The 26,901-nt window shown below is 35.3% G+C and overlaps 1 protein-coding gene across 1 annotated transcript in view; it reads left to right on the forward strand.

Annotated features, from left to right (window-relative positions):
- Window positions 1-26,901, forward strand: part of LOC133625347 (lipoxygenase homology domain-containing protein 1-like) — a 145,757-nt gene that overhangs the window by 48,452 nt on the left and 70,404 nt on the right. The window contains exons 12-21 of the mRNA XM_061995648.1: window positions 4,282-4,436; window positions 5,079-5,157; window positions 7,722-7,803; window positions 9,596-9,651; window positions 9,847-9,879; window positions 15,767-15,936; window positions 20,771-20,990; window positions 22,264-22,418; window positions 24,284-24,497; window positions 25,865-26,055. Of these exons, the coding sequence (XP_061851632.1) occupies window positions 4,282-4,436; window positions 5,079-5,157; window positions 7,722-7,803; window positions 9,596-9,651; window positions 9,847-9,879; window positions 15,767-15,936; window positions 20,771-20,990; window positions 22,264-22,418; window positions 24,284-24,497; window positions 25,865-26,055 (1,355 nt within the window). The remainder of the gene's footprint in view (window positions 1-4,281; window positions 4,437-5,078; window positions 5,158-7,721; window positions 7,804-9,595; window positions 9,652-9,846; window positions 9,880-15,766; window positions 15,937-20,770; window positions 20,991-22,263; window positions 22,419-24,283; window positions 24,498-25,864; window positions 26,056-26,901) is intronic.

Below are 26,901 nucleotides of genomic sequence, written 5' to 3' on the forward strand. Positions count from 1 at the left end.
TTTCTGTATTGGAAACCCTGATTTGGGTACCCAGTCTGGAAAAAACAGTTCTCTAACTTGCAATCTTTTGCCCTTGGTATGCCCTTAGGTTACCTTTTCTTCATAACTGGAGAAACAAAACTTACTTTCTCTCTCCCCTTTATTCTAATTAGTTCATGCTCTCATGTTATCAATAGATACCAGAAGCTGGAGTTGGGACTTAAACACCTGAAGCCTTACGATAACATCTCAAGTGGTTAGCAGTAGTAGGATTTTTATGGACTGAGCAAGTATAAATTTAGTAATTGTACACTTGATTGCTCAGTGACTCCTATGGTATTTTTTATATATTCTGATATGTCATTTTTTAACAGGGTTGTTATACTGCTTTAATGTCTATCTCTCATGGACTCTTTTAGAAACTCCTCACTTCTGCCTGAAAACATTTTACCTCCCTTTTTCTAACTTTATTTCATGCATCCACATCACAGAGTTTTCTGTTTGATTATAGAGCTTATCTATTTTACCTTGTTAGCAATTTGAAGATTTCTATCACTTATTTTCTGAAAGGCCATTTTCTTCTTTAGTGAGTGCTAGATGAGATTTTTTTCCTGCTACTTTGTATTATTTAATCCCCTTACATCCCTCATCAAAGTTCTATAACTTCTATAACTTTGCTGTGCCCCACATTAGAAAAAGGCCTAAACGTGAGGCTAACACATGACACATAATGCTGAAACAATATTCCCTGATTTCTGTTGAGTGCTTGGTTTTATGACACGGTTTCACTAAATCAGTGTATAGCAAATTGAAATTTGCCATTAGGATCAGGCCATAGAGTTCTAGTTCTCAGAGCTTTGGGATGGCTTTTTCTTACTGCAGTGAAGTAGCCCTCATTTCAAGTGTGGCAGTAGTGGAGGCTTTAGATTAGTTCAGTTTCTCAAACAAAATGAAACCAGAGCCAGACAGGCGGAACATATTTGCTGAGGTCTTTTTATTTTAATCCATATGCAAAACCCTGTGTTTTGTGAAAGATATACAGAAAGCTACAAACAGGCAAGTTTCACATATGGTGAGTCTTGCTGTCTCAACAGTACATTCAACTAGTAGGATCATTCTCCAGATTTGGTTCTATCTGTCCTCTGTGTTCACCTAATCACTAGTGCACCTTGTGTTATCTGTTATAGAGTGGCATCATCTTTCTTGTTCTTGTTTTTATGCAACCTGTAGCTCAGAGGCCATTAACACTAGCACCTTTTGCAGTTGTTCTGAAATCTAAAGGAATTATTTGGCAAAGTTTGAAAAAAATGCATCCATTCAAGCTGGCCTATGCCTAGATTTCCTTTTGTACAGAAAAAGCTTAGCTTCCACAATCTACTTAGTGAATGTTTATACCAATGTCCAAGCATTTCTCCACAATGGCATTCTCAGTAGAGCTGAACAGTGTGTTTTGGAAAATATTTTCGTTGCTTAATTTTTTGGACATTTCCTATAAAATGCTTAGTAACAGATACTCAAGAGAAATGAACATTTTGCTCTTAATATAGCAGCTTGTATTCTTAATTTGTACAAAAAAATTAAAGCACAAACTGGTCTTTTTGTTAAGAAGGTTCATTTATAATAATGCAGACTGTGTAGCCTAAATAAGTGTCAGACCTAATGTTTTCCAGATGGTGAGAGATGTATAGACAGCAGAAGCTATGGAAAATCTTTTCCATTTCTTTATGTTTCAGCATTTGCTTGTTTTCTACTTCAGACTGATTTATGTAGGCTTGTAGTAATAGAAACCTGTAGTCGATTAGATCATTATCATCTCTCTGGTTACCACAGAGATGCACACTGCTATGAAAAGAACTGTAATTTATTTATCTGTTAATATCTTTGTGTTGTGTTATAATAATCTCTTATTCTGTTCCAATGTGTCCCATACTTAATCCATTTGATTTTGTCTCCTTTCAGAAGTGTAAGAACTTCTTGTTGGTATTTTCTTCATATAATTACTTATTGTTAAAGAGTTTCTTTAAAAAGCCTTAAATATAGTTTAAATTTGTACTTATCATTACTCAAATTTTGCAGCTTGGATAATGGAAATTACTTGTAGGTGTAAGTAATACAGATACCAATCTTTGCATATAAACATTCATAACATAAACAGTCTATATGCTTTCCCTAGCTCCCACAGATGTTTCACTTTTCTAAAACTGAGAAGGTAAATAAGAATGTAAAAGCACAGAAGAGACTTCATGTTGATGTGTCCCTGCTGTTACTAATCTGCAGTGTCTTGCTCTCTGGGAAGTCCACTCCTATTGAAATTATCGGTCACAGGTTAATATGATTGTTAGGTTTTCTTTTGGAAATACAACCTCTCTCCTTCCATATTCTGAAAGATTTTTCTTCTTCATGATCAGTGTGGCTCTTTGCTTTGTCACAGGTTTCTTTTCATCATATGCTATTACCCCTTATTCTTTGGCCAATTTCTTGTTTGTCTTATATTCTTCTGCTGCTAATCTGCACACAGTTATGATTATACTAAGAGTTATGATATAAAACGTCATTTAGATATATAGCTCAATTATGCTAATTATCAGGTCCATATATATCTTTATTACTTGACATATCTACCACTTGTTTTAATATGATGTTTTTATATTGAAAACCTTGAAATTAGTTTTTATAAGACTCTCCAAAATTTTTGCAAATGTTTATTACTGAGATCAATTATATGTCACAGGCTGTGTTGGTATGCTAATGCATGGATGTGAGAGCTGCTTGAAGTTACAGAACATGAAACTGATCAAGGGACGCCATTCCTATTTTTGGTGTTCGAGACACTGTCTTTGTCAGTTTAGGATAATTTTATACTGATAAAAAGAGCTATCCTAATTTGTTTAAGCATACAGTCTAACCATCAACACTGTGGGACTGTTTTTTTTCCCTTTAAGTATTTACGGTACTATTTTACTGCTCCTTTACCTTCTCCACTGGGAATCAGAAGTAGCTGCTCTCCGGTTATGGTGGATGATGTGATGTTTGAGTTTTATAAGCTGCCTTAGGGTCCAGTGAATTAAAAATTTGTGGAAATGACAGATTCCACTAGCTATTCAGTGGTTTAAGTGTATTAGTACTTAATATTAGTAATTAGTATTTATTTTAATTTGTTTTTTTTACAATACTGTCCTGTTTCAAGCATTTTGTTATAATTTTGTTTTATTAGTTCCTTCTTAAGAGTAGTGTTTAATTATGTTTCTTAGGTCTTCTACTAGCTTTCTTCACTCCCAGGAACTATTAAAACTACTTGTTGGTGGAAAAGTAATCTCCTCTACTACATAGTGACAGAAATGGCCAGCTGTGATTAGAACAGAAACACTACATGGAAAAAATTGTTATTAAGATGTAAACAGGATTTTTTTTTTTAAGTTATCATATGAAAAACTGAAATGAAATATAGATGTGTGTGCTAGCTACAAATACTTTTATAAAAAAAGAACTTTGCTTATCTGGATAATTATAAAGGTAAAATTACTTTGGTGGAAAATTTGTTAATATAGTAACTCTGAATTATATTCCACAGTTCTTTGAAGATAAGTGTATATTTTTTGTGTGTAAGACTTTGGTCTAGGTGAGGAGAGGCATTAAAAAGTTGTGAATATATTTTGACTGAAGATTTTTTTTAAAAGTGTTACCATGCATTAGTGAAAAATGTTGAAATCTTCAAAAGCAAGTTGAGCGTGTGCTTTTTATATATGAGAGAGCCTATTCATCAACTTCCCCACTATTGTATGTGAGGTGAAGATCTAAACCCCCTAGGATTCATTTTTGCTTATTCTCCTTTTAAGATAAAATGAAGGTTAACCACCCAGAAAATTCTGTTTTGCACAAATACGGAGATTTAAAATGCCTTGCTATCAATGAAATACAACTTTTGTTTGACACCATGGCTAGGCACAGATAGGTGGTGTCCAGATAACTTGCCAAGGAAGACTTTGAAAATTAGATCTCAAAATCATGAATAGTCAACAGGGAGTGAGAGAAGAAAATGGAGCACTAGGGAACCCTTGCTTGATGAGTGCTTTGCTGAGCAATATACAGTTATACTTAACATAATGTAGTCTTATAAGCTTAGTGTTTTCAAATTTTTGTGCAGAGAATGACAAAATTTGAACTTGGAAATGACAAATCCATGGATAGTTGTTGCTACTTCCAAACTTGAAAGTCAGTACAGTCTTCTGACAAAGTATTGTTGGGAAAGTTTTTGAATCTTATATAATTGCAAGGATAATCTCAAGCTTTTTCTTCTTCTAGTGTTGGTGTATGAGGTCCATGTATACACAGGTGCTAAACTTGGTGCTGAAACAAATTCTAATGCTTATATCAACCTCTTTGGGACAAGAGGAGATTCTGGCAAAAGGAAGCTCCATAGATCTAAGAACAATGATGTAAAATTTCGACATGGACAGGTGAAGTAAAAACAATGCTACTTCTGATCTATAGGAGTAGATTATGGCTAGCAAACGGTTTCTTCAACAAGTGTAAACATATTTTTATTTACAAGTTTTATTTAAGCAGTTTACCTTTTTCTCACGTTTTCCTTATTTAAAATTAATTAGATAATTACATCATATGAATAATTTTTCACTGTTGGATCAATCATTTACCGAGTAGACTGGATAGTAGAATTTGAGTGCTCTTGGATATTTACATTGCACATATAGGTAAAATGATAGCAAAGCCGAACAGATCATTGTAAATTTTAGAATCAGATTCTAATTCCTTATTCTCAATATGTTTTCCAGTCTTGGAGAAGCAGATAGGGCTAGAAAATGTAACATAGATATAACCAAATAATTCTTTACAAGTGATCTTTGTGTCATGCCAACAGAATCAATTGTTTTCTCTGTGGAGTAATTTTAAGATATTTCTTACCTTAGAAAACTTCAAAAGGTTCTTACTGACTGACCAGGACCAATATAAGACATCTACATTCATTTTGCAAGAAAAGAATAAAAACCTCACTTTTTTTATGCTGTTATATTCTATTGCTGTTATATAGCAATAGCTGTGCTCAAGACCTTTATAATTTTCCTTGTACGGTTCCACAGATGGATATTTTCTGCATAAAGGCTGTCTCACTGGGGGACTTGGAGAAAGTTCAGATTAGCCATGATGGAGCTGGTCCAGGTAGGATTTAACTTCCTAGAGACCAATCTGTTTTCAAGTCCTTTTTAAGCATAGTGCAATTTATTTATATTGCATCCTTCATACAAAATGTGACAGAAGGTCTTGCAGTGATAAAAAGTCTTCCCGCAGACTGGTCACTGTGATGGGATGGTGAAAAACAGTGTTGGTGGACAGCAAAAAGGACAAGAGTTAAATGTAAAATACTGTAATTCCACTCTTTATTTTCAAGTTTATTTATAAGAAAGCGATATTTATTTGCATATAGAAAACTCGTGAAAAAATTGTTCGCATAGGTAGAACAAGTCTTTCTAAAACAGATTGAAGACTGACCAAAACAGAATTAAAGCTATTCAACACATTGCTACCAAGTTGCTGCATTGCTACCAAACACATTTTGAATTGTAGCATAATGTCCTTACTGCTTTGGGCAACCGTAGAAGATATGGTTATTTATTTAATCTGTGCAAGTCAATGTGGAGTTGTACCAGTGAGTGACATTACATTCAGCTTGTAGGCTTTCAGAGAAAAGAGAGAAATTTGTGATGAGATAATTTTTTGGTACAAGCTTTTAAGGTGAGCATCTTGGGAATGATGTAAGGGAGAATGAAAGTTAACATTTCAAAGTACTGAAGATGTAAATAATGCAAATACATTTGCAGATTAGTAGCTAGATTAGAAGCTAAGTGAAGAGAAGGATTTTTAAAGCATTACAGGGCTACACTTGATACCAGATTAGAAAAATTCTTTTATTGTACTCTGTTCTGAAATGGCCTCAAGCAGCACCCGTCTTGCTGACTGTACTGTCTAAGGTTCTGAGCAGACTTGTGGCTATTACAGAAGTAGCCATATTAGTGCAGCCTTGATGTGGGGTGTAAACTTGATTCTTGTGTCTTCATAGTTCACTAAAGTTTGCTGCCATCAGCAATATGAATGATTGTATACCTGAGAGTTTCGTATCCTACTAGGCCAAGACATAACACAGAAGGTAGTGTGGTGGAGCCTACTTTCCCTCTGTCCTGCAGGACGATATGCCCTCTTCCCATATATCTCCTTTAAAAGGCCACATAGCCGTATGACAGGATCAGCGTATCAAATCTGTAGCCAGATTCAACTATCTTAAGCTATTTTTGACAAAAATCTGTGGTTTTAGACAATTGTCTGAACAGGACAATTATTTTAATTTGCTCTATAATATAAATGTAAAATTTATGCCCTGTAAAGATAATTGTTCACTGTATTCAGCACAGACAGATCTTTCAGACCTTTCCTGAATTGCATCCAAAACTAGCCCCAGATAAGCTTGGCCTGAGGTGATGAGTAAGGCTGATATCTGGAGAAAGATGGTGAGTCAGGAGAGAAGCCATCTAGCGACCCAGTCTTTTTTGGGTTGAAAGGGAGGAAAGAGGATTCCTAATCATATCACTTGCCTGATTGATAACACAGAAGGTCTTTAGACTTGATTTGGAGACTGTCTTGAAAGGATCATGGAATATGTGCTTTCTTTGAGGGTCTTATGCTGCAAGGCACAGAGTTTCTCCCACTGTGAATGAGGAAAGAAAAGGAATTTTGTCCTAGACAGCAGGGTTTTGGCATTAGTCAGGTATGAGTCACTAGATGATGTGCCTTGCTGACAGAATCTCCATAGAAATCTTCCATATACATCTGTACATTTACACAAGCAGCAACTTTCATCTTTTTTGGCCTGTTTCAAAGTGATTTACCTGATTGATGGTAAATCTTGGCCAGGCTAGTAGACATCTTCCAATGAAAAAGCATCTGAGGTATAGGAGGGTGACAGAAGCTTGCAGGCTGTCCTAATATGCCCATGTGCTGTGGGCGTGAAGTCTTGAAGGAAAAATGCTTTTGTACTCCATGCACTGAGTGGGCAAGCCCTCCTTATGGGACATAGACTGCTGCTTTCTAGGGGATTCCAGGCTCAGATGCAGCCAAGGAGGCAGAATATGAGAATTAATAGGCCAATTGACACTTTTGATCAAAACAACTCTCATGCAATTTTGCTACAATGTGCTGATAGACAATGGTGCAAGCCAGGCAAAACCTCATAGGTAACACGACAAGTTGTGAGTGGTGCAGATGCAGTGAGAACAGGATATTTGAAAAGGGCTTTGCAGGAGAACTGTACCAGTCACTAAGATGGTTATTGGAAGTGATATAAGAGATCAGTGTGGATGTGGCAGTGGTTATTGCTGTTAGAGATGAATTCAGCAGACTGACAAAAATGAGGCTTCACAGCTCCATGCCCACTGGCCCAATGACAGCAAGGCTGTGTATGTGTTCGTGGTTTGGCCCAGCTAGCACAGCAGCACCACGACGGTCTCTCACTTGGTGCTCTCATTCACACCCACCCTCATTAGGATGACAGAGGCCCCAGCAAAATGGGAAGAAAAAGATAAGCAAGGTTGTGGATTAAGACAAGGGCAAGGAGGGCTCGCTGCCAATTGCAGTTTCTGCTGGAAAAAAATAGTCTGGTCTTCTTTTCTTTAAATTTATCGAAAAAACTTGCACATTCTTTGACATGATAAACTTTTGCCATTTCAACACAGGCAGTGGATGGTTCCTGGATAAGATTGTCGTCAAACATAAAGAAGGAGAGGAAGCTCAGGAAGTTTTATTTCCTTGCAGTAGGTATGCCATTTATGGAGAAAAAGAATTGTTTGCATCTAAAAAATTTCAGAACAGAACTAGATATATGAGTAATGCCCTCAAATTTTTCAACATACAAAAGATGCAAAATTTTGCCATTGAAGACAAAGTCCAGACTTGAGGCATTGATGTAGAGGAAGCCATAGACTAACAAAAAGAAGCCCAAAACCAAATATTGCACATGAGTAAAGATGTAGTGATCTTTTTATAGTCTAAATTCTACAGAGATCATGTGAAAATAAATAAGCTTTCAGTTCTCAATAGTATTATGAGCATTATGTGCAAAGATCCAACTAAACTGATTTTAGTAATTTTCACTTTCTCAGTCACTAAAAACTTCATATACATCTTGGAAATCTTTGGAAAGGCCTTTAACTTTTCTCCCACAGGAGAGAGCTACGATATTTCCTTACATTTAGTAAATCTCTACTTGTCAGTTTTACTTATGTGGTCTGGAATGTTGCTACCATGAGCAAAAGTTGAAAATGCTCTCTCTCTCAGCTTTAACAAATTACTAAGTAGCCTGCTCTTCCAAATAGGTTTTTGATTTAGTTTTCCTTTCTGGCTATTAGGTTTTAAAATTGGTTTGGTATGCATTAAAGATAGTTATTGGAAGAACAGATGAATAAGAGAATTGTTTCTTTAATTTCAAGGAGATTTTATAAGACTTCTCTAAAGGTTGGGATACTTAATAAAGAAATCGGGCTCTCTATAAACCTGCTTTGTCAAAAGGAAACTGTTAAGCTCTTGGAAAAAAATTAGAAATATTATATATAGAACTAGAGGTGTTCTGTCATTGTTTGCGTGTTGTGTAAGCGTGCTGCCAATGTGTCAAAGTCTGCTTTCTATGTTTAGAAACAGCTAGTGTTCTTTTGTTTCTTGGGAGGGAGTGGGAATATAGGTCATGAAAGTTAATCAAGCTATTTATTGCAACAGTAGTTGAAATACAGTGGAGTTTACACTTCATGCATGAAGGATTTATTCATAGAGTTTTGTTACATACAAGAAGTAAAGTGTACTATGAATACTTGGATCTAAACAAATGCAACATACACATGGAGCCAATAGAATAAAGGCTGATGGTGAGCACATATTTATTTTTAAATAAGTGAGATTTTTAAGGGCTGCAAAGTGTTATTATATCAGCAAACGAAGTAGCATAGATGTGTGTGTGTAGTGAAATAATATTGCAGGAAAGATCCTTAAACTCTCCAGTATAAAACAAAATTAAAAAGAGAAGCTCAATTGCTCTAAGTATACAGAAGATTTAGAAACTTCCACATCTGCAGGCATTCCTATGTGACCTGATCTAGGTGAACCTGCTTCTGCAGGGGGGTTGGACTAGATGATCTCTAAAGGTCCCTTCCAACCCCTACCATTCTATGATTCTATGATTCTATGATTATATATATTTTTAAGTACAATGAATACAACTAATAACTGCAGGTTATGTACACCCCCCCAAATACAGTTGACTGTCTGATCCTGTAAATACTATTTCATATAGTGTACATCATATAGTCTTACAGTACTTCATATAGCTACCATAAAAATTCCTATTTGCCTGGAGCAGTGTGAGCTAAATTCTCCTAATATGAATGAGGCCAACTATGATGAATCCATAAAAGAAAATTCAATCTAGGAAGTAGTTTCAAGGCATAATTCCATTATAAAGTATATAAAAATTACTACTGGAGAGAGAAGTTAATTGTCAGATTACTTGTAATATACTGATAAATTTTATTAATCTTATTTTTTGTTTTTGCAATGAAAGGTGGTTAGATAAATATCAAGATGATGGGAAAACTGAGAGGGAGCTAACTGCCTACAGTAAGTACTTTGTTAAAGAAGATTTGTGTTATAACAATATATAACACACATGTAACATTATTGTGTTATGGCATTATATAACAATTAACTTAATGTCTCATTATTACTGAAGAATCCTTCCAAATAAGACTGTAACTTAAGAAGATAAGTGATAATAATGCTTGCTCACATTTTTTTTTTCTGTTAATATTTTAGAGGATGGCAATTCAATGAAGGCATTCTTCAGAGGTAAGAGTTGTTTTCTATACCATTGTTTTGGCTGTTTGAACTTATTCTACAAATCATTATCAAGTAACAAATATGTGAGCAGGTGACCTCATTATATATGTAAACTATCAATTGTGAGAGAAAATGAAGACAAGTTGATTGGCAATAGTCTACAGAAAGGACTAGGCCTTTATAAGCAATTGAGAAAAACATGCTGTTCATAAACCATTTCAGCTTTTCTTCATATTTCCACTGTTCAGTCCTGAAACTGTGTAGGAATTTCTCTCAGAAGAGATTCAAGTGTTGTTTTATTTCTCCCAATGTCACTGTCATTTAATAAATGGGGACAGGTCCCCTTGCAAATCTCAGAGTTGAAAAATATGTTGTGAAGTGTCATTGGAAGCATATTCAGGTCAAAAACCTTCAAGTATTCCTGAAGTAGTCAGAAATAATGCAGGCTTAAACTCAGTCCATTAGTGAAGCTAAACGTAGTGTATCCCTTCAGTTGATTAAATCTGCTTGAACTAACAAAACAATGTTAATAAAAAACTACCTGCCCAGTTTTTATATCTACAAAGGCAGTTGCATCATTGGAATATGCTAGTACCTCCCAAGTGTTTAAAATTTACTATACCGTCTCTTTATTTCCCTCTAACCAGAAAAGAGAAACACCGACACATGTATCTTTACGCATGTGTAAGTGTGTATTCTGTGTAGCTGTGTCTGACAATGGTATGGGAGAAACTCAGTAAAAAAAGCAACCTTTACATTTGTGTCTGAAAACAATAACTTGCCTTCTGTAAGGTGAGTTCTGATCTTTCAATCTAATTCAATGTTCAGTGAAAATTAAATCATTCACATTAAATCAAAGAGTTTAGCCAACAGCCATGGCAACATAACTCTGACAAAAGGAGACTGATTTACTCGGGGAAGTAAAGGCTTTCCCACAGAAATATTTGATTTTTACAAGAGTGATTTGAATTTGGTTTTTGCACTCTGCTAAGTGCATAGTTCATAATATCTATTTCACCTTATGTTCAGAAAATAGACTATATTTTACTACTAATCTAAGAAGTTTTTTTCCAGTGCAGCTTCATCTTATGCTGTAATAAGCAGACACAGATGCACAGACTGCAGAGAGCCTGTGCATGTCAAGAGCGGTTATTCACAATATATTGCTTATGAAGAGAAAAGAGTGGCTTATTCTTTATCAGTTTGTGAAACATAACACTGTCAAGATGTCCAGGAGGACCCAAAAAGTGTGTGTGTATTTCCTAGGTTTTGATCAGACATTCTGAATAATGAAGATATAAAAGAGAAGAACATTTTTACGAAGTATTCTACCAATTAGTCATGCATCAGTTTAATGTGAATTGCTCTTTAACTATCTTTTTTTTTTTACCCAGGGACTCATTCCAGTGAGGAACTGAGATAGGTGAAAGATTATGCATTTGTGCCTTATTCAAAAAAGATGATGAATAGGACTACTCTCAGGATCTTTCACAGTTTAATTTGTATTGTCATACTGGTTATCTCATAGACTTTGCATATGAAAAAAATGAGCTTGATAGGATGGTAACAATCACAAGAGGTTTGGAAAGGTGTCTTTTACTCAGGTCTGTGTTAATCCATCATGACATAGTACCAGGGTTAGACCTGATAAAAGAAAATTCCAGTGATGTAGAGTCTTGGAAGAAAGAATAATTGCTGTAAATTCTCCCAGTAGCTGTAGCAGAGAAGATTGCATGTGGTAGAGCAGATAGTAGCTATAAACAGTTCCATTCACTATGGAAGTGAAAATGTTCCATATAATACACATTTACTGAAAAAGAGTCAAGCAGCAGTGTTGATGATGCACTTTGCAAGTGGTCTTCAGGGAAAGTCATGAAAAGTTGATTGTCATCATTCAGTGTTTAGTGATTTTCAGGGTCAATATGTTTAGGTCTAATGCAAAGGCTACAAACTAAAACACTTTATAAGTCACTCTAAAGATCTGAAATCTCATTTGCTTTGGATAAGGTTAGTAACCTGTTCAACCACCTAGCCAAAGAAGAGAATTTGAAAGTCATCAAGTTACTTGAGGGAGTCCCTTTTCATCCAGGCAGACATTATTCCAGCTTTAACGAAGCATAAATCTCAGATCTCTGTAAATGCTGCTGCTGATTATAGATTCTGCCAAAATGACTGACAAATCAGGCATAGTAACAGTTTTGTTTGTATTCTCTTGATTCCACCTTGTACGTTTGATGCAAGACAAAAATATGTGTTGTCCTGATAGAGAAGTTCTTCTCAAATGATGGAGTTTTTTAGAGGGAGAATGGGACTTTACAGCACTTTACATTATTATCTAAAAGTGTCCTACATGGGACTTCACTACTTTACTACTTCAACTATGTTCTCTATTTATTTTCCTTTTCTGCTTCAAAATAAGTGGAGTATCATAATAGCACACAGTAAAGAATTTTCTTTCAAATCAAGAAGACATGAGATAGTATATTACAGTGTTGTCTACACTACAGTCAGTTAAAAGGAACTGAGTTCCTGGAACATGATTCCTGTAGGGTGCCCTGTGTTATCGTGGGGAATTGAATAGAATATGGTTCAACATTGATGAAGAGAGCTCAGTTAACAGATATTTCTAGGTTGATTCATGTTGTGAAAGGTTGTTGGTATTAAGATACACAGAAAGTTCATAAGAGAAAATATTCAGTAAATTCTCCCATGATTACTTTTGTTTTTAAATTATTCTCTGCCTTGCAAGCATTTGCTAATGGGGCAAGAATAATCACAGAATTCTCAAATAGTAAATTGATTTGTCCTGCATTTAAAAAACAATGACAGTATAATTTGCTGGGTGGAGGCTGAGTTTCCTAAGAAAATAAAATAAGCAGACTGACTGGCCTGCCTCAAGGCAACACAAGTTTCTACAGTCTCCAGGAAGTAAGCAACCTTCTCCTACGTTTAGCAAAATTTGAATGTCATAGAATCATCACAGAATCACGGAATGGTAGGGTTTTGAAAGGGACCTTTAGAGATCATCTAGTCCAACATCCCTGCCAAAGCAGATCCACCTAGTTCAGGTCATTCTAAGTCCTAAGATGAAAAAACACCAAAGTAAAAAAAATACAATAATGTATTGTAAAAACAATGGCAATAATCCTGTAAAAATATATTAAAAAATCCTGTAAAAATATATAAATTGTTTATATTTTAAAATCAGGGGGAAAAAACCCTTCCTTTTTCATTTTTCTGAATTACATTGCAAAATGTTGACTTTCTACTCTGTGCAGAAGCTGTTGCAGGTTTGATTTTCATAGTTTTACTTCAAGCATCTTTCAGGTTACAAACTAGTTGTTAAAAGACTTTCAGGAAGGAAATTGTTATGACTGATCCCATTTAGATTCTAGAAATCAACAAATGACCACTGCTTCTAACCTATCTCTGGATATGTCTGTAATGTGAAATCAAGACCTTGATTATATTTTTTTAGAAAAGAGAGAATTCTGAGTTTTTTTCCACAGAACTATTTTTTCTCCCTACTATTCATTTTACCATATGGATGTGTCAAAGAAAATGACAATCACTTTACAGGTAGCTAAAAGTTCAGTAACATACTAACACACTAGTCACTCTGAAAAGAAACTAAAGCAATTCAGTAATATCAGGAGAAAAGTCTTCTTTTTAATCTGGTCGTGCACATGAAACATGGAAGACAACCTGCTTAAGCCCATATATCTGATTTCCATAACTTCATCTTGCAAAGAGGTATAGAAATCACTGAACACACTAAGTATTTGTCATCAGTCTCCTGTCTGGTGTAGCCAACCTTACCAAGCAGCTTTCTAAGTTAGTATAATATTAGATAAAATATTTTTTTTCTTTTTCTTGCTCGAGTAGGTTAAATGAATTTGCTGAACTTTGCTGAACTGAGAGAAAATGCAGTCAGTCTGGGTTAGCTCAGCTACCAAACTGTAGGAGCATTAAAAGTAAATGTAGGAGAACAGACACAGATGCTAAGAGGCCTTAAATCTGTTAACCACTGATTTATTTCCTGGAAAACTCATTATCAGTGTCTTGGCCTTTCTTCTGAAATAACAATGAAAACCACAATTATGGATATTAATTAAATTAAATCACCTTGCCTGAAATAGTCCTCTAAATATGCTGCCCCTTCCTTTTAGCAGAAAAAAGGCAGTTATGCATCCTTGCTTTCTCTTAACTTGGGACTTGCTCTCTCCTGAAGAAACTGGATATTACAAAGAGAAAAAAAGCAGCTCACCTGGGAAACAGAGTAATGCAAAATTATCTTAATTTCCTCTCTGCTGTGTTCCTGGGACAGCCTTCAAAATGGGACATAGTTGGAAAGGATAAGAAGTTCAGGGCTATGTTGGATGTCTTTGTAAAAATTTGAAGCTCCTCATAAAGCTTCAGAGTACTCAGGAACAGCAGAAGCTCAAACAATGCTTGACTTCACCAAGTGTGACACCCTGAAGGGTACCACATGCCAACCTGGCACAAGGAGATAAAATTCAAAGTTGGCATAGATATCAAACAACAGAAGTTCCTCATTAGGCAAAGTGTGGATCTTTTACATGCTACATCTGACTCATTCCTGGAAATGACCTCAAAAAAAAGAGTTCAGATGGAGGGATCCTTTCAGCTAGTGCGTTACTCAGCAGACTGGCTGTGAGGTGTATTTGCCTGTTGTGTAGTTGGGCCCAGAAGAGTCAGGGAACAGTCAGATGTAATGCAGAAACAGCTTCTTTAACAAGGGGAAAATGAGAATCAGTTAAAGAAAAAAAAAAGTGAAAAATAGAGGAGAATTGGAAATTGAGAAAAACAGATCAGGTTTTCACCCAGTCTCTACTTCAAGCAGGTGAAGGAAAACAAAAGTTCTGAAAAATGCACACAGTAATGTAAGAGTACAGAAAAATAAGTATATCTACTTTATTTCTGACCATTCCAATTTATTTCAGCACATAGCATTGTAGGCTTACACATAACCATGAAATAATTGTCTTTTATATTAATCCCATTAGCAAATCATCATATTATCACAGTACTAGTCAGTCTAAACATAGGCTTTTGTTTTCCTTTCACTGTGATGTTCCCTGTGCCATGCAGGAACAAGTGTCTTTTATGCAAAGAATTAATTTGAATTCAGGGGAAAATTTACTTTGAAGCAGTTAAGTAACTTTCTAATCTATATTGTCTATCTAAGATACATTTTTTTTCCACACCTGAAATGGCTTTCTGTAGCTTTTCAGTTGCATTCTGAGTTTCAAATATAGGTATGAGTACAGGTTATCTACCACGAAAGAATCTCTGAAAAGCCCAAGCTGTGAGCTGTAGTCAGTCTTTGGAATTCCCTAAATTTTGGGTTCAACTCTAACGAATGATCTCTTATAACATATGAGCAGACTAAACATGACTAATTGGGTTAGGAAAATCTGAGGTAAGAGATTTTATTTTCATTGTTTAACTGGTTATTAAACAATTCATTTTTACAAATGAATCACATACTAGCCTTTCAAAATGTTAGTTTTCTTTTTCATGTTACTTGATAACACTTTAAGAATTGAAATGTAATAATTACTGTAATTAAAGCAACGATTTTGTTATAAAGAATGCAAAAACCTAAGCAAAGAGTCTTTTTCCTTCTTTCTTGGTGTTAAGTTCTGCTTTCATAACCACTCAACAACTGCCTTGTGTTTATCAAGTCTGATTTAAGTTGTAATTATCTTCAAGTGAAGGAATATTTGTCTGTTTTTAAAACCGAGATGTAAATTCATAATAATCTCTAAATTCTTTGTTGTAATAATAATGAAGGCATCCATTGCTCTCTGCCATTGATACTAAAAATGTTTAATTGATACATTGATACTAAAGGTGTTTTTATTTTGTTTAGCACACCAGTGGAGAGTGCAGGTTAAAACAGATGGAGATTCCCCAGAGCCACAAGAGTGTAAAAGGACCCTTGTGATTTATGGCTCAAAGGGCAAAAGTGATGAGCTTCTGCTTTCTCCTCAAAACCCAGGATATGTGTGCTTTCAACCCAGAGCAACAGATGAATTCACTGTAAGTCATAAATATGCAATACTTTACTGAGCTTATCATGACATTCCCCTATAGCCAAAAACAAAACCAAAAAAAGATGGAATGATATATCTTTAGATCTTGGGTCATCTTCTGCTGCAGTCCTTTTCTACTACAGCCAGATGCAGTGTTCGCTCTGAATTTTCAGTGCCTCCAAGTATATGGAGAAAAACAGTCCTGTTGTGTAATTTATTGCATTCGCCAGCTGGCCTTCTATTTTTTCTAGTTCTCTAAATATTCCTGAGTTTCAATTTATCTACAATAGGCAGTGTACAATTATTTGCAAATGCAGAAGTTGAAGGATTGGATAGTATTCCCAGGCGATAGAAGTGGGCTTTTCTTTTTTTCATTTCCGTCTTTGTAAAGCAGTACCCACTCTGCCCCAAAATAGTTCTGTCTCTCAGGCCAACAGGCAGAGGATTTTTGTGGATAATCATAAATCACTGGGGAATGCATTCACGCGTATCAAAGTGTGATGAACCCTGAAGCAAAATTGTCTATATGGTGAGTACTAAAATCAACCCTAACACAGTCCTGACTACCTGTACACCTGACACACATCCTTCTGCTTTGAGAAGATTCATCTGAGGCATCTTCTCAGTGCTCAAATTCTGTCCTGGCTTTCTAGGCTAAGTCACTGCAAATTCTGTTGATTGGCATGAAGTATAGCTTCTAGCCAGTGAGATTAGAGAAATAGCTTGCAATTCAAGGCAATTTTATAAAGCTCAGAAAGACTTTTAAATGGCTGCAATAAATATTCTGAAAACAATGGCCAAACTACATTTAGAAAATGTTGTAAAAGCTTAATTGTAACGACCCGATCCAGGCTGAATTTTTAATTTAAATAACAAGCTAGAGCAATTTAGGAACTTAACAGGGAGTAAATGAAAAGATAAATGGCACTTCTTCAATATAACAAAGCAGCTGCTTATCAGAAAACAGTCAGGACACACACTGAACAGCAGAAGGAGCTTCCTAAGCCATTGACATGAACTGAAGAGGTCAATAGAGGCAGAATCTGTGCATGGAGCAACCACACCTGCTGGCTGATTTTTGGCAAGCATTGTTGCATAAAACAGACCTCTACTACATGCAACTTGTTGGCAATTTCCCAAATGGCATATATGCCTTGTTAAGACTGTCTAATTTAAGTGACTTGGTACCATGCTAGGAAAAATTAGTATTTTTATTTGTCAGGCATGGTTGTCCTTCATAGCCTACTATCCTAGTAGTCTATGCATCATACTGGGCTTCTACCCCAATGACTTTCTGAATGCTTGTTCATACTTTGGATTGGCATTGGGTTAGTGCCTATATTTTTTCCTTAGCTATTTGTGTCCTTTTCTTTTGTCGCTTTGTATGAGGAATTTGATAGTACTTGAGCATTGTTTACTGTGCCTGTAGTTTTGCCTCTTTGCCACATAGTTTAGTGTGTTTTATAGGTTTTGTGACATTCTAAGGAAATCAGAATAGTGAGTCTTGTTACAAGAGAGCATTTAGAGATTCACAGATATCTCTTTAAATATCTTTATATCTTCTCTAGGTGGTTCAGCTAATAGACGTAGTTTCATTTTACTCTCACAGAATCACAGAAGCACAGAATCTTAAGGGTAGGAAGGGACCTCCAAAGATCATCTATCCTAACACCCCTGCCCGAGCAGGACCACCTAGAGTAGGTCACAGAGGAACTCATCCAGATGGGTTTTGAGTGTCTCCAGAGAAGGAGATTCAACAAACCCTCTGGGCAGTCTCTTCCAGTGCTCCATCACCCACACAGTAAAGAAATTCTTCCTTATGTTTCTTTGGAACCTCTTGTGTTTCACTTTATACTTGTTGGCCCTTGTCCTATCTTTGGGCATCATTGAGAAGAGCCTGATTCCATCCTCCTGACACCCATCCTTTACATGTTTGTAAATGTCAATGAGGTTCCTTCCTTTGCTCTTCCTAAGGCTATTCGGGAGAATGCAGAAGCTCTTCTCATGTTCTCCCAGGTTCTCACAAGGAGGACAAGTTGTGAATTCAGCTTTCCAACATGCAGGAGTAAATGAACTCTTAAACCCCATCAAGTTCCTGGTCCTAGACAAATGTACTTACTAATATGGTGCAGTAAAAAGAACAACAGATTATGGGCTATAAGCAGCTCACTTTGTTTTGAAACAGTAAGCCTAATTTGGATCTCAGTTACATTTATTGTACAGTGAGGATAGGAAGGCATGTAAATTCCTAATTTTTCTGTTGCTCTCACACAAATGTGTGCACAGATGTGTATCATATTCAGAATGACTATTTGATCCAAAATATTTCTAACCAATTCCTGTGGAAGAACAGGTGCAGTTTAATTGCACAGAACAAGTGTAAGGAATACACTGCTAAAAGAGACAAAATAGCAGCATGCTATCAGGTACAGTTGTTGGGTTTCAATGGTCTCATGCATTCTTAGTACAGTGGGTGAGCTGTTTAAATGAGAATAAATTTATTTAGAACACCTGAGTTCTAATAAATAAATTGAGAAATAAGTGAATGTGTCAATGTTATTGAATCTGTGAGTTCTAGCACTGAGGAAGAAACCATGCCATCTCCAATGCACAAACACATTGAAAAATAACTGGGAAATTTAAAGTAAACTGGCAGTGCAATGGAAGATTTTTTTTTCTTGATATTCCAATGGTTATAGGAATCAAATGTTGATCTCACATGCAATGAGTGATTTTGTAAAGTGTATATATATATTTTTCTCCTGTTCGTTAGTGTTTCTTGGTTACTTATAGAGTAAGCTTATCAGAGCATGCCTTTGGAGAGTCTTAGTGTATTGTGCACATTCTATTATCCAGATAATCCTGAAATGCGGAGATACAGCTACCCTCCAAAGCACTAGCATGAGTAGTATGAAATGAGCAACAGAGCTCTGCAAGTAGGGCTGTCTGTAAATCCACACAAAATACAGAATGTAAAAATTGTCTGCCACCCTCATAGTCCTCACAAAATGTATTTTGTGTTAAGGACTATGAGGGTGGCAGAAAATTTTCATTCATGTAATGCAGTACTCAGTGTGTTGTCTATAGTATGAGATAATGCTCAAAACAAGACGTAGCAAAATTTCTGGAGTTCCTGACAGAAAGCTATGCAGCTGAATATTAGGATTTTTTTATCACATCCTTTTAATTAAACTCATTTATGCTTTTTTTTTTTTAAATAACAGGGTAGTGATAAAAAATTATTTTAAATTTGCACCTAAACAGTAAATTTTACAAAACTTTAATTATATTAGGCATGATATCTTTGGAGAAGCCCTGTGTGAGTCAAAAGGGAAGAGACTTAAAACATGAAATTCTCTAATCTTATTCATCAATTACCTGTTTCTGAGAGATTCAAAACCCCAGCAGCTCTACCAGAGAGTCCTCTTGATGATAAGAGCTATGTTCCTTCCATCATCTAATGGAAAAAACCAATATGTTGCTTCATATATGACAAATCACATTCAACTCAGCTAAGATTTCAAGTACTGATTATTGCATAAAACTGATGAGAAGAAAGAAATGTGTACACATTCATAGAATGGTTAGGAAGTTGTAATAATGAATGAAAACAAGGTAAAATGTCCTCTTGCAAACATTTTGCAAGTTTAAAACTGATATATTCACTGGATATATATTTTGTCATGGATTATTTATCTGTCTCTACTTTGAAGGTCATGTTACATCAATTAATAGACATTGATGGCTAGAAAAGCCAGTTATGGGATCAAAGATAGTATATTGTATTCCAAAGGGAATCTGATTGTATTAAATTGCTTATAAAAGGATTACAAGAATGATGTAATGGCAATGCTGTGTTACAATTATGGAGCTGAATAGGAAGGCTAATAATGGCCAGAACTGTGAGGGAAAAACACCAAACTCACGAAAAGAAGGGCAATAGCTGTACATTTGACTAAAAAAAAATTGGTGTTACAATTCCACAAATCATAGACAGTATGACTACTAATGCTTGCTGGTCCGAAGGCAGTCATGGAATTAATTCAAAATGTGATTTTGGAAACAAAGAGAAAATAGCAGATTTAAAATAGCCTGTCCTGTGTTCTGAAATTATTTTCCAATATATCTCATCAGTCCATTTCCACAAGGATTATAATATGTGTCTTCATGACAATTTAGAAGCCCAGAGAAATGCAGAATTGGGTAGCAGAAGACAAAGTAAAATATTAGGTGCAACTTACCCTGTCATATATAAATAACCAAGTTCTGTAATGTTACAACTCCACACCAGAGAGATTTATGGAATAAGTTGGGTATGACATTTATAGTAGCTGGTATGATGCAGTCATAAGATCCATCTACAACAAGGAAAATCTTCAGGAAGTAATTTTACAAGTCAGTAAACTGGTTCTGAAAGAGAATAAGCCACAATTTCATTGCCTGTGAGGGTGAGGGAGCACTGGAATAGGCTGCCCAGGTGGGTTGTTGACTCTTCTTCTCTGGGGATATTCAAAACCCACTTGAATGAATTCTTGTGTGACCTACTCTAGGTAGTGACCTACTCACACTGGCAGTGTGGTTGGACTAGGTGATCTTTTGAGGTCCCTTCCAACCCTGAAGATTCTGTGATTCTGTGAACCATGGTGTAGATGGGTTAACAGCCTGTGTGCTCTCCTCTCAGTGAACAAAAATAATTCCTGTTAAGTTTGATAAGAGATGAATGCATATTTTAGGAGGAATTAGGCTGCTTAGTCTACCATAGCTAATGATATCTTTGGTGATATACTCTGCAAAATGAACCAGCCTTGACAGTATGATCTTCCTCACGATATTTGTTGCAGGTTGAGACTGGAGATCTGGGAGATGTATACAAGATTCGGGTCAGCTGTGATGATATGCCAGGCTTTGAGGGTTGGCATTTGAAGTCTTTTCACTTAGAAGACCTACACACAAAACAAGCACTGACCTTTGACTGCAACTGCTGGCTCTATCTTAATAGAGAAGACAAGGAACTGGTGAAAGAATTCCCTGCAGTCAATGAGGACCAGAAAACTTTACCAGGTAAAAAAACATTGAGAAGATATAAACAATATGAACTAACCTCTTGAAAAGATATCAATAGCAGAGATATAATAAAGCACTTTCTCTGACTTTGATATCTTTAATGGCTCTATTGCAACTGTTTTCAAATATGTGCTGTAAAAATGCTGACTACTTCAGAAATTTTCATTTTCCAGTTAACTCACATATGGGGCTTCACAGTTGCTAAATCTTCTGTGTGATTCTAAATGTGCAAAACTGAACAATGCAATTCTACTTTTTAAAGATAAGGCACATGTTCAAAGCCATAGAAATTATTTCAAGTATCCCCTCTATTGAATTATTTGGCTTATAACAGCTTTAGTTGCTAACACAAGTGACAGAAGTAAGCCCCGTTGTGCAAAGAATTTTTTAATGTGATTTCCCTTAAGGACTGTTTTTTGACACATTGAAAGTTTCAGAGATGAACTTGGAACGTGAAGGCCTGTAGAAGTACTACATTTGTTCAGACAGGTTGTTACCCATGAAATAACAATTAGAAATAGAACTGCTTTTCTAAACTGAAGTTCCAGAACTTATGGTCCCTAAATATCTCAAACTTATTCACAACCTTAAAAGAAGCTACAGCATTGCGTTAGTAAAATGTTAACAGGAATGCAGGTGAAAAAAATGACATTTGAAAAATTTTGGTTACTCTTTCTGAATGAATATTAATATACATGAAATTTAATGATCTTCTCAGAAGAAAATACAATCTGATTGTGTAGATATTTATACAGGAGCACTATAGAGGCAAAAAGTTTATATTTTCTGTCATGCACTGTAATGTGCGTTTTGTAAATTTTTATACTTGTCGTGCATCCAGATGCTGCGCCATATCTGTCTCTGCTATTCTAGTTTGTGTAAACATTACATAACGTCTTATTCTTTGATCTGTGATAGTTATTATCAGCTGAAAAAATAATTCCATTTCTAACAGTCCCTGAATAAACTCAGGTAAGGTTTTATTTTCCACGTCTTGGAATTTGTGTTGATTTTAGTAGCTCCAAGCTGCAGAAGTCCAAATTGCCCAAATACAATTTCCATCTAATTTCTAAGGTTAGCATGAAGAGATCAGATTAATAAAGAGTAACTTGACTATTACAATCACTTTTTTATTTTGATTTACTTATCAGGTTTTTTGGTATCTGCAGAAATAAAAACAAGCAGTAATCTCACTAAATATTCTGTGTTGCTCTTATTTCAAGTGTACCTTGTACTTAATCAGATTTATTCAAACTCTCTTTTTGTACAGTCTGTAAGTATGTTGTCTCTGTACACATTGGTGACCGCTGGGGAGCTGAAACTTTTGCAAACGTTTATATCGCTCTTTATGGCAAAAGAGGGGACACAGGTGTGAGGAAACTTCACACATCTTTAACAAAAGGAAGAAAATTTCAAAGGAATAAGGTAATGGCACTAAAATGCTTTCATAGGTGTGCAGGAGTTAGCACTATATTAAGTGTCACTGCCTGCTCAGAATACATCTTGCTACAGGTGGGCAGGAACTTGGAAACAGAATTTATCTCACAGATATTCACAGTAGACCAATGCCAATCTTATTTCCTTCTCATGCAACAACATACTCACATGATAATAAGGGCTCCGCATTAATACATAGAAAGCAGATTACTCGAGAGAACCTCTGTTGTCATGCTTCTTACTTCCATTCCAAATATAGGACAATACAGCTAGCAAAGGACGAAAAATCAGTGATTGAAAAGAAGTCACAGAAATTGCTGTGACACTTGTACTTTCAACGAGGTTTCTGTAACCAGAATCCCACAAGAAACACTAACTGAATGTCTAGTCAGTATGTTTAGACAAGAGACAAGCATTCCACTTAGATAAAAGACTGCATAGAAAAACAGTATTTCTTGATGACCAGTTTCCATAAATTTGTACTCTTTGCTTTCCTATGAGAGGTTCACTCACAGACATTGTTTGAAAAAGCTTGATACCAAGATGCAGATTGTCAAGGAGAGTATTAGATTTCTGTGACAAATACCACATTATTTTACAGGGTAAAATTGGAATTAGTAGCAAACAGAATTTCTACATTTCATTTCTGTGTATATCTCAAGGCTATGCCTATATACAGAAGATAGCACTCTACAATATTTATTTAAATTTACTTTCATGCACAGATTTATTTCTAAAAATATCTCTATTAAAAGATTAATAATTTCTGCTTGCAATCTGATGTTGGGTCTTGACTATTGTTAGAAAAAAACACCAGTATTTTCTTCATATGAAAATATTTTTAATATTAGTAGCAGAAAATCTACTTTACTAATATTTTTTATATAAAAAGTAGGAAGATAACACATAGGACCTTCTAAGTACTGATTTGTTTAGAGAACAGTTTGTTATGTATTAAGAAAAGATCATTTTTGATTGCCCTCACATTTGGTTTAGTAAGTTCCTGCTATTGTTTTATTGTGATTCTGGTGTTATTTATAATCCTAGACATTGCTCTTTAAACTCCATCAGTTCATAACCTTGTTGACCTTTATTAGATATCATTGGGTCCACCTGTCCCTAAACTGGGCCATATACAGCACACCTGGTTTCTTACAAAACAAGTCAGAATTTAGTGGGGCATATAATTTCTTGTTTGCATTTTTTATTCTTCTTTATCTTCCTATTGTTGTTGTCATCCCTATTTTCATGAACCGATGCTTGTGTTGACTTCTTTTGTTTCTGACTTTCATTTTGCTTCCTTTCCTTTTCTTGTCTTTTGCTCAATTTGCTGTTTCCATAATTGTTTTCGTTTTGTAAGAAAAACAAAAAGACAGGCTTTTCTGACTACTGGAGAAGAATTTATAAGCTAGTTTGAAGTGAACACATTCTCTGTAGGATTCCAACTTTTCTTTAGGACTATTAATACATAGGTTTGCATGATAAATGTCAGAAAGTAGAAGTATCCTGAAGACAGATACTTGACTAGAACCAAAATCTTGTTGCAACTGTTTGACTGTCAGAAGGCTGAGATATATGCACTATAATGTAATATAAAACAATTGATGAAATGATCCATATTGTCCAAAGATGATGTGAAGTTATAATGGATTGTTAACGATGAATGTGGGATTCATTGTTAGGTATAATCAGTGTATACTCTCTTAGATTCAGAGGGGAGATGTTATGTTAAATATTACAACAAACCAGACACAATTTAAATCCTCAGCTGAATTCAGGACTACATTTTCCCTGATGTTCATGCATATTCAGGTCCAAACTCTGTTTTAAATTAGTATTTCCCTTGGTTTTAGGTGGATTCCTTTTTAGTAGAAGCTGTTTCTCTAAGTCATTTGCAAAAAGTGGTCATAGGACATGATGGAGAAGGCTATGGGGCTGGGATGTATCTCAAGATGGTAACAGTCAAGGAATCACAAGACTCAGACAAAGAATGGGTCTTCCCATTGTGGAACTGGCTTGATACACATCTGGGACTATGTGAGACTGTTTGTGAGATTTTGACAGTTGGTAAGTTCTTGTGCAAAACTGGCCTGGTGGTTTTATGTGTGTGTGTGTATATATATATATATGTATATCTAGTGACAACTGTTCTCTCAGATCCCTATAGTATCTTTTATTGAAAATGTAAATTTTCAATTTGATTTTACTATTGTAGCAAAACCATATCTGATAAGATCAAAGTTAATAAAATTCTATCTTGTCGATGTCTTGTGTATGGAACACTTGCCTTTCAAATTAAATATAGCCTTGTGAATTAAATAAATGGCAATGAAAGATTTAAGTCAGATGAGAGTTTGAAATACTTGCCTCATGGAGATAAATAGCTTAAGTTTTATTCACTTTTCAGGGAGCTTAGAGTCTCATTTGAAATCCAGAGAAAAGTTACTTTAGTGAAATGAGCATAGGCTTTACCTGTGTGTTGTTCCACAGCACAAAGCAACAGTTCTGACATGCTCACTTTCTGCTCATTTCAAGCCTTTTACACCACAATTTGTGCAAATCTAAACCTGGATATATTTGGTAAAAGAACACTTACAGAAGGAGCTTTAATCATTTAAAATTAGTAGAAAAGATTCCTTCTTTCAATGCTACAAAACAACTCTATGTAAAGTGAATGAGCTATAAAAGTTTGTCTAGAGAAAGTAAGATGGCTTAAAAACATGAAGTGCCCATGATAGATATGCAAATATTCAGTTGTGCAGGCTTGTTTTTTTGAGCTGTAGAAAGTACATATTACTGAGCTGCTTCTTTCTATTAAATCATTTTCATTTCCATAGAATGCTTAAACCAGAATGAAAATGAAGTATAACAGCAATTAATGAAGAAAAAGAAAGGGAAACAGTCATATTGATCTTCTGAGGATCTGGCAAATATTTGTGTGTGTTTATTATAGGTTTATCTGTCAGTCTTGCTCTATTACAGTACATAATATATTGTTAGGTAAGATCTAGTTACAAGCTGAATTCGTTATTATTATTCATTTTGAATTGGGTGCTTACATGCTACAGATGGCTAGTGCTTCTAAATGATAAATTATTTTTAGTAACATTGATTGCTTTTTTAAGAACAATTAATTAGACCTCTAAAAGGTGACTGAATGTTCTCTTGGCAATTACATCTAAACACGACAAGGAAAATATCTTGGCATCAAGAAAATACCTCTGAAATGAAATTTTAACCACAGAAAGAACATTAAGCTCTTAAATTCTTGGCAAAAAGTATAATAAAGGTGTCAATGTGTTTTTCTTAGTGACCTGTTGCTATAGATACAACATAACCTGCAAATAGAGCTTTTTTGTGTACCATAAAGGTAACAGGATCCTGTTACATGACATGCTGTCATTTTTCTTCTTTCTCTTTGATAATTTTTAAAGGTAGAAGATTGACTTGTAGTCCTAAACTGCCTGAAATCAACATGAAATCATCAGGTCTCTGGATCATGGACATAACTGGATCTGACTTGAGTGATGAAGAGGATCCAATACACCTTTCTTTTATCTTCTATGGCAACCTGAGTCACAAAAAGTTGCCAGTTCAAGTTAAAGGAAAGGCAATTCAGATCAAAGTACTTACACCTTTCTCTATTGAAAGAAAACATATGAATAATGGAGCCAATTACTTAATTCTGAGATAAATTATTTCTTTAAACTAAACTACCAAGTTAATTTTGAAGTCCTTTGTGTAGTTTGGCACGGGTCATCATTTTTGTTTGTAGGTAGTAATGCTGTCATTTGAACAATGGTTCAGGATTTTTTTTTAATTTATTTTCAAAATATCTCATACTGGTAATGCTTCAGTGAGTGAATTGGTCCCTTGGTGCATATCATAGTATATAACACTCTGCAGGTACTGATTTACAGGTTTTGAGGATCTCACAAAAGGAAGTAATTTGTAAACATATAATATGTCATGGGATGCTATAGAGCTTCTGGGGCTGATGATGGAGATGGAAGAATCATAAATGAGACAAAACTTACAGAAAGATAATTTTTCTCTTTCATGTAATTTATTCATCCCTGCCACTATGTTTCTCCAAGCTAACTGCCTTCTCTTGCAAGATTTCCCTTTTTTATTCCTGTCATTTTCACTTTCTTTTGTCTTTTGATCAACGCCTTTTTAGTTTTCCCCTTCTTTATTCAGTTCTTTTGCCCTTCCATCATTTGTCTTCCATTCATCCTATTACCTGATAACTGAAACAGCAATAAGCATCTAAGGTCCCCTTTCACTGAATTGTAGCCTGTTTCTTTTCCCAATGTTCTTACTTCCATCTTGTAACTATAATTCCTTCCTAGTACCAACATAGTGTTACTCTTAACACTTTCTGGTTTTGCTCTTCATGAAAGATCAACTCAGTAAAATCTGGAACTGACCTGAAGGTAAACATTCAGACACCTCCTCTGTCTCAGGAAAT

This window comes from Colius striatus, chromosome 4 (genome assembly GCF_028858725.1).
Source record: "Colius striatus isolate bColStr4 chromosome 4, bColStr4.1.hap1, whole genome shotgun sequence".
NCBI classification, from domain to species: Eukaryota; Metazoa; Chordata; class Aves; order Coliiformes; family Coliidae; genus Colius; species Colius striatus.